Here is an 8,762-nt window from a genome sequence, read left to right as displayed (position 1 = left end):
TCACGGACAATAAAGAGAGACTCCTGGATGAAGAACCTTGGTGTCCTGTGTTTTCTTTAACCTCATCGTCCCTCGCCGGACTCGGCTCCGATTAGCGGGACGCGGCATCTGGCTAGTCTTTCAGGATTCTACCATCTAGTCTCTAGATAAGGAAATTCACCTATGTCTCCTACTCAGAGCAAATTATGCTTTCTACTGTCTAAAAGGAAACTCACTTAAAACCTTTTAGCAAGTTTCTTCAAAGAACTTTTCCGAAATTTGATTTGCAAGAAATTTCCTCTTCCTGCCTCCCAGGATGTCTCAGGTAGAAAAAAACCATCAAGTAATAGATAAGGTTTAAGGGACTTTATTTTCATCAATCTTCACTATAGTAATATTAGTCTTAAACTTTGTGCACCTCTGTACCTGTTTTTTAACCTTGATTGATTTTAGAAAGTTATAATCTCAAGTAAAGGTTAAAAAGACCCCAGACTATTCTTAGAAAAAAGCTGATTGTGATCTCAACCCCTTTCATATGCTAATGTAACCCCCCCTGCCCGCTTAAAATGTATAAAATAAACCTCTGCCGAAGGCAGAGCAGGAAGATTTGTACCCAACTCCTACTCCCGTGTCTTCCTCACGCACGCTCCCCTTTATTCCCCAATTTTTGGAATATCGCCTCGCAGATGTCGTTCCCACCTTGAGACCCTGCCTGTGTCAGCCTCTCAACAACCTGAAATCGGGTTGGTCCCCGACAGTGATGTACATAGTTTGTTAATACAGTCTTTGCTATGTTGGGTTTATAAACTGTTCTAAAACTTTCATCCTTTTGCCAAAGTGGTAAAGTATGTTATTGGTAAATCATCATTTAGTGATGACTAGTGATGTTCTTTACAACCTTCACCATGTTTAACACTACTTATGAGTTTAATGCTACAAGTGGTTTCGAACAAACCATCTCTGTGCGTGCAAACACCACTGGCTCCTTTTTGAGACTGGGGGCACACCTTAAGTCCCCGTTCCTTTTCATCCGGTTTAATGAAAGTGACGCTAGCGTCAACTGTTCCCGACTAAGATGCTTATTTGCTTCATGCTGGTTCCATGAGACCTTTGCCCTCGTTGTGCAGTTACCAGGAATTGTCCCTATGCCGCTGAGCACCCCTTTGGAGTTTCCTGCCACCCTCATATGTCAAAAGAGAGATTTTGGAATCCCAGCCGGCATCGTAGCTGCCGTCACTATTGGGCCACTGCTACTGCAGCCACCCTGGCGCTCACTGCTGCTGCTGCCGCTACCACAGACACACTGTCCTCCCAGGTTGCTGCTGCGCTAGAGACTCAGAATCATGTAAATGAACATATATGCTCTGGTGTGCTGTTGCTCAATCAACAGATTAGCCTTATGCAGGAAGAAATGTATCCAGGAACCCACACTGGCTCCTCCATTTACCCCCACCTTTCACCCTTTGAAGCTGCACAGAAATCAGGTGGAGGCTTCTTAAGAGAAGTCACACAGGTTGATCTCTGCTCAGAAGGTCCTGTCACCCCCACCTCACACAGAGAGTCACACCTAGCACCCTCGAGGCCTCAGTGACCTGGGAGCACACAGATCCCAGCTCAACACCCTCTGGCCCAGCAGCTGCCTTACTCACCTCAGCCCCACGACACATTTCTGCTTGGGCATCTGTCCTGGAGTTTGTCCTGCTGGACAGACTTCCCCGCAAATCATGTGGGGACAGTGACAGATGTTCCTGCTGCTCAGGAGACACCCAGAGGACATAAGGCCCAGCCTGAGACATAGAAGAGAACAGTCATAAAGCAATAAAAACCAAAATAAAATATAGACACAGGGAATGTGATAATGAGGCCCTACCCTGGCCTGAACCCTGGCTTACCCGGCCACTCGCAGGACAGGCCCTGGTGGTGTTTGCATCCCGTGACCACAGGCCCTGCTGGGACAGGGACAAAGGAGCAGTGACCACATCACAGCCCATGATGCCCTGAGCACCAGTTGGACAAGCCCTGTCCACACTGCCTCTCCCACCCCCACCTGCAGACTCAGCACAGAAAATATACAGTTCTGGCCTGTCCTCATTTATTATAAATAAATAAAATTTATTCTCAAATTTTAGCAATCTTTCTAACTAACACATCACTTCCATGTGACAAGATAAGAAAAATAATTCCCTACCTGGATTATCATTTTCAACGGGGAGGTGGACACTACTCCTCAGGAAAACACAAAATCCAGGCAGGATGGAGCTCTGCTGGAGCAGGACAGTCATCAGAACAGAACACAAGTCAATGTGGGGAGGGGGACGTACTGGCCAGGGGTAGGTTAGGCTCCCACCACCTCAAAATATCTAATAAAGACATAAACCCATGCAGATAGCCTTTGCAGTGGATGTTGAGGCCACAAAGTTAAGATGAGAAGAAATCCCACATCACTCAGCCCCCGCAGGCAGCTGCCTCACACTGTGAAGGAAAATAATCAGGAACAAAGTCAGGGAATCACATCAGGTCCAACATTTTCCACAGCCCACTTGTCCTTAGAATGTCCCCTCACAGTTCCCCATAGCCTGGTCCCTCCTCTCTGCCCCAGCCCCTCCCACGCAGGTCTCACCTTAAGGGGCTGAAAGGCACATCAGGGCCCTGGGCACTGTCACTGCCTGTGGGAGAACAACACAGACCTGGTCAGAGCCATGAGAGAGATCACAGGAGGGACTGATAAGGTGACTCCCCCAAGGACTCCATCTACATTGTCCTAGGAGCTCAGGGACCAAACCCCGGATCCACACTTAACTGCTCCTGAGTGTAGCCTCCTGCTTGTCCTTCTGAGGGAAATGACATCATGTGAGGCCAGGGAGAGTCAGGCCATTAAGTCCCAAAGGAACCTCCAAGCTGGGCCACAGGGAAGTTTCTAGAACTGTGACTGATGACCCAGGTCATGACAGGGAAATATGAAGAATGGATATGAAAGGGAACTGGAGTCTCTCCTTAGCAGGGTCCTTCCTCTAAAACATTTGCTGGGAAACAGATCCCCATCACCAGAATAATGAGGTGGAAAACTGGTGATTCATTTTCATAAGTGATTTACAAATGAGTGAGGGTCAGCAATCAGCTCTAGACTGGGTAACAGATGTGTGGATGATACATCCTACTAACCAGGTGGGGCAAATTCTCCCTGGGACTTGAAAGAATCCCCTCACGCCTTTCCCTACCTGAGCGCTTCTTCTTCCACATCACAGCTGCAGCCACTGCAGCCACAGTGAGCACAGCTCCAAGGAGAACCAGGCCAGCAATGAGGCCCCCAGTGGGGGTGGAGGACTGAGGAGGGGGCTCTGGAAGGGAAGGAGAGGGGAGACTCTGAGCCCCAGGCCACATTCTGACCCTCTGAAGGTCCACAGAAGGGCTCCTGATCCCCCTGAGAAGAGCCTCTGTGCCCACGTCCCCGTCCTCACCCCATCTCAGGATTCGGGGCTCCGGCAGCCCCTCATGCTGCACATGGCACGTGTATCTCTGCTCCTCTCCAGAAGGCACCACCACAGCTGCCCACTTCTGGAAGGTTCCATTGCCCCCAGGCCTGGTGTCCACCAGCTGCATGTCCTGGGTCAGGTTCGCCCCATCTCGCTGCCAGGTCAGGGTGATCTCCGCAGGGTAGAAGCCCAGGGCCCAGCACTTCAGGGTGACATTTTGGTTAGAGGTGTGGTGGCAGGTTACCTGTGTCTCTGGGGGAACTGAGAAGGGCATGAACATTCACACTTTGGATTTTTCCCTCATGGACCCTGAAAAACCTCCTGTGACTATACTCAGAAGGACAGGGCAGTGAGTTTGGATACAGAAAGTGCAGTCTAGAAATCAGCCTGTTCTGTGCAGTCTGGAATATTCTCTTATTCCTTAGAAAATTCCAGAATTAGGGCGACAGCTCTGCATATGGGGATGCAGATGTCTGAGGAGGAGACCACAGGCTTTTGCTCCTGACCTAGGGATTCATAAAATCAGGAGTTAATTCAGAAAAAATGTCCATAACCAATAACAAGACCTTGAGAGAGAAACAGGGTTACCAGGATGGCTGCCAGATCAAAAGATCCGGTGCAGGGTGATCTCAGGGCTGGTCCACCCTCAGCTCAGAAGAAAAGTAGGGTCCCTTGGGCCATTCGGGAAACCCAGTGTGCTTCTCCTTCCCTAACCCGAGGGGGGCGCTGCTGTGTCCCTGACTCCACTCTCCTCCGGGGTGCCGGCCTGAGCGAGATGGGGAGACCTCTCAGCCCTCTCACCTGCGTACTGCAGCGTCTCCCTCCCGTGCTCAAGGTATTTACGCAGCCAGTTCACGCAGTCCACCTCCAGGTAGTTCCTGTAGTGCTCCGCTATTCCACTCGCCTCCCACCTGCGCATGGTGATCTGAGCCGCCAGGTCCACCGCGGTCCAGGAGCGCAGGTCCCGGTTCAGGGCGATGTAGTCGGCGCCGTCGTAGGCGTACTGAGTGTACCCGCGGAGGAGGCGCCCGTCGGGCCCCACGTCGCAGCCGTACATCTTCTGGAGGGTGTGAGACCCTGTCCCCGCTCCTGGTCAGACCCACTGTCTTCCCGCAACCGCCCTCCCTCCGGGAATAAACGGGGACTGACACGGACACCTGGGGTGAAGGTCCCGCGGGCTCCTTCAGGGTCGGGGGTCAGGGCGGCTCCACCTGCCTCGGGTGACTCTCGGGCCGGGGTCTAGGGTTCCCGCCCGTCGGTGGGGTGGGGGTGACCTGGCCCCACCGCCTGCTCACCCTCCTCGCTCTGGTTGTGGTAGCGGCACAGGTTGCTCAGGCTGTCTCCGTACACCGGTATGTTGTTCCTGAGGATCCGCGTCTCCTCCTCTCAGTACTCAGGCCCCAACTGCTCTGCCCAGGGCGCCCGCGGCTCCGCGCTCCGACCCGGAGAGTTGCTGTCGAACCGCAGGAACTCCGTGTCGTCCACGTAGCCCACGGCTATGTAGTGGGGCTCCCTGAGGCTGGGCCGGGACATCGCGGTGTAGACATAGCTCAGGGAGTGGGAGCCTGGGGATGAGAGGGCTGACACTCCTTCTTGCTCGGATCCCTGGAAGATGAGCTCTGAGGGGAGGAAGAGAGGGGCTGTTGAGAGAGGGGTGGTGGGACTAGAAACTTTGAGACTCAGGGGGTGAAAGGAGGGAGGTTGGAGGAAGGGGCCAGGACAGGGTGGGGTCAAGGAGGATACAGGGCCAGTGGTGGCTTGGCAGACAGGCACCTTTCCAGGGGTCCTTGGGAGGGGGAGTAAGGGCTGGCAGTGGAAAGGGGTCCTACCCCACCAGGGGTTCCTCAAGTTCCTCCCTCCTCAGAGGCCTTTTCCCTCCCCAGCCTGCACTCACCCTCCCAGATATCAGTCAGGTGTAGGACCAGTGTGAGCAGCAGCAGGATGATTTGGGACCTCATGGCCTGAGCTTTTCTGGTCTGGTGGCCTCTGTGTAACTGGAGGAGATGATTCACTTCTCTAGAAACCCTCAAGACAATGAGGAGTGAGAACTGGGGTGAGTCACCAGTATCTAGGCAGGAGGACCAGACTCAGGTTGTGAAAGAGGAAGGTGGCTGGGGAGATGGGGACTCTCGGACAGTAACCTTCTAGCCCCTTCCTCAGCCCTGGTTGCTGAGCCCTGAGGGCCACACCTGGCACCTGGGACTCTGCCCGCCCCCTCCTGTCCTGCACCAGAACCTTGTCACACCCTGTCCCTGAGTGGGGGCCAGGGGTGGAGCCAGCGATTTTCAAGCATTTTTGTTTCAGGATCTCTACCGTTTCACCAATTAGCAAGGACCCCAGTATAATTTTAGGAAGTTATAGCTGTGGGGAGGACGAGGTCATGTGAAAAAAGAGTCAATTCAAAAGCAAAGAGCACATTTAGCATCGTATGAGGAGACACAGGAGTAACAAATAGTGAGTCAGTTACAAAGAAAAACACGCTCTCCCTGAGATTCGGGAAGGTCATGGGAGATGGGGACATCTGACTTTCTAAAAAGTCTTGTTGAATGTGGGCTTTAAGAAAAAAAAATTGTAATAAATTAGAAACAAAAATCAGCAAGCAACTATAAACCAGAGACATGCTAACATTCTACGGCAGTGGAAAGGGGAACAGAATCTAAACTGGGGCAGGAAAAGCGCACGGAACTATGGTGATGGCACATGGATGACCTGGTGGTGGGAAGTCCATGGGGATTACAGTGACTGTACATTATAGCACATAAATTCCACATTATACATACACATATACATCTAATCAGAATAAAACATCTCTTCCTAAAATTTTTAATATATTTTTAAATATATTTTTTAATATATTTTCCATTTGCAGCAACATGGATGGAGCTGGAAGGAATCATGCTTAGTGAAATAAGCCAAAAAGAAAAAGAAAAGTACTAGATGGTTTCACTCATAGGAGTGTAAGGTATTAGGGGTAAAAGGTAATAAAGTAAAAACTAAAATTTTCCTAAATTTTAAAAAGCAAGTTGGGTGGTGGCCTCAGGCTCAGCACAGAGCTGAAGGGGGATGCCCATATCTGCTCTGGGTGGGGGTGCGGGGAACCCTCAGACCCCCGGCCCCACTTCCAAAGAGTAGAGGAGGTAACACTACCCAATTCATTACATGAGGCCAATATTATCCAGATACCACAATAGACAAAGTTAACACAAGAAAAGCATAAGGCTATTCAAGATATTTAGTGAGGAGCTGACCTAGAGGAGGGGTCACTGTGGATCCCTCCCCACAACTCTGTCCTACAGCACACTGAGGGACACTGAGTGTCCTTGACACTCTCTGGGGCGGACTGTTCAGGCCTCCTGCCCTGGGTCCTCACCCCTATTACTCTTTGTCAGTACCAGTTCCCCAGTCACCCCAACAGGCACAAAGGGAGCAGTGTGCAGTCCAGCCTTGACACCTGCTATAAACCGACAATGAAGACACAGAAGAACATATCAGAAATGCTGAAGCAAACAGCCCTGAGAGACACCTCAGTCCAGCAGACCTGTGGTCCTGCCCCAAGAGGAGTTCAGTGAACAGTTACAACAATACACTGAAATTAAAAATAAAAGAATGGAACAGAAACAGAATAAAGACTGAAAAATTATGAGGCTAGTACAGTTAGAACCAATAAATTGAAAATATTGCATTAAATTAAAAAATATAATGCAAGACTTCAATAACAGACAAACACAAGTAATGAAGAAAATACCCAAAAAGCACAGTATCAGAAAAAACACAAATAAAACAATTAGTGAAAAAAATTTTTTTATTTATATAACTATTTTTTATTTATATTAAATTTATTTATTTAACTATTTACATTATTATTCATTATATAACTATTTACATTATTATTCATTTCAAAACAATGTTTACTTCCCTCCTCCCCCACTTCACCCACCTGCATTCCCAGTCTTCTACATTTCTTCCTCCTTCAGATCCCTCTCTGTCTCCCTCCCTGTAGGACATCCTTCCCCTTAATAATTAGACCAGTTTGCATTCCCACAAGCAGTGCAGGAGAGTGCCTTTTTCTCCACATCCTCACCAACATTTGTTGTTGCTAATTGTTTGAAGATGTGCCATTCTGACTGGTGTGAGGTGGTATCTCATTGTGGTTTTGATTTGCATCTCTGATTATAAGAGTTGTTGAACATTTAGTGAAAAAGAATTTTAGTGAAATAGTGTAAGAACACTTTGGGATAACTTAAAGAGAAATAGCATCCATATAATGGCAGTCCCCAAAGGAAAAGAGAAAGACTAAGGTTTAGAACATTTATTTAAAGAAATAGTTGGTGAGAACATTCTCAATCTGGAAAATGGATGTTCTGAGGAAATAAGATGCACACACACTGAGAAACATAACAACTCTGTTGGAAACTAATGATGACAGAAAACTAACAACACTGAGAGTAAAACAAGGTAACCGGTAGAACTGTCAGAGGATTTCAGTAAGAAAAATTACAGCCAAAAGGGAATAGTAGGATATCCGTACTCAAAAGATAAAGATTTACAGCCTGGAACATAATAACATTCAAGACTTGACAAGAAAGAGCTTCAGTGCAAAGAAACAGCCCAATTTAGTAACAGCACCTGCACCTGAGAGAGGGGGAGGGGATGGAAATAAAGAAACAGAAGAGCAAATGCAGAAGCACCGGCTCCCTAAATCATGAACAGGTGGAGATGGAGACAGACGAGGAGGCTGGTCAGAGTGCAGAGACCAGAGGGGCCAACGGCCACACTAACACCCACCACAAACTAACCTCAACGGACCTAGCACAAGATCAACAGAAGTGAAACATGAGACATAGGAAATGAAACCTAAAGAAATCATAAGAGGAAGGTGCCAGCAAATGAAAAAACAAGAAAATTAAAAACACAAGCAGAAGTAAACAGGCAAAAGCACTTAATCTAACAGCCATCTTAAATGTGAGCAGCCAGAACACACCATTTGAAAGGCACAGGCTGGTTGAGTGGATTTCAAAACAAAGTACAACCATAGCTGCTGTCAGGAAACCATTTCACCACAGCGCTGAACACAAAGGAAAGGCAGTATTTCGAGTCTGCAAGGAAAAGATAACCATGAAAAGTCAGGAAATGTGGGCAGATCAAAAAGATGTAAGAAAACGACAGCCCTACATGAGGAGCCAACTAACAGGCCAAACAACACCACACAGACTCCGCCCGAGACAGCTGTGTGCACTTTTTTCAAGTGCACTGTGGCACATTTTCAATAATAGGCCATCTCCTGGGGCACACATCAACTGTCAACAAAAT

General features: G+C 48.7%; 1 protein-coding gene across 1 annotated transcript; it reads right to left on the bottom strand.

The window, feature by feature from the left end:
- Window positions 1–2,595: 2,595 nt before the first annotated feature.
- On the bottom strand, window positions 2,596–5,410 carry LOC101618248 (HLA class I histocompatibility antigen, B-38 alpha chain-like). The gene is given in 6 exon segments (XM_012734895.1): window positions 2,596–2,645; window positions 3,198–3,317; window positions 3,438–3,713; window positions 4,254–4,529; window positions 4,748–5,071; window positions 5,347–5,410. Coding segments are annotated over 6 exon segments (1,110 nt in total).
- Between the last annotated feature and the right edge of the window lie 3,352 nt (window positions 5,411–8,762).

This window comes from Condylura cristata, unplaced genomic scaffold, assembly GCF_000260355.1.
Source record: "Condylura cristata isolate star-nosed mole 26May11 unplaced genomic scaffold, ConCri1.0 scaffold00090, whole genome shotgun sequence".
Taxonomy (NCBI): Eukaryota; Metazoa; Chordata; class Mammalia; order Eulipotyphla; family Talpidae; genus Condylura; species Condylura cristata.
Note: the sequence above shows the minus strand (reverse complement) of the source record. Positions and strands in the feature narration are given on the sequence as shown.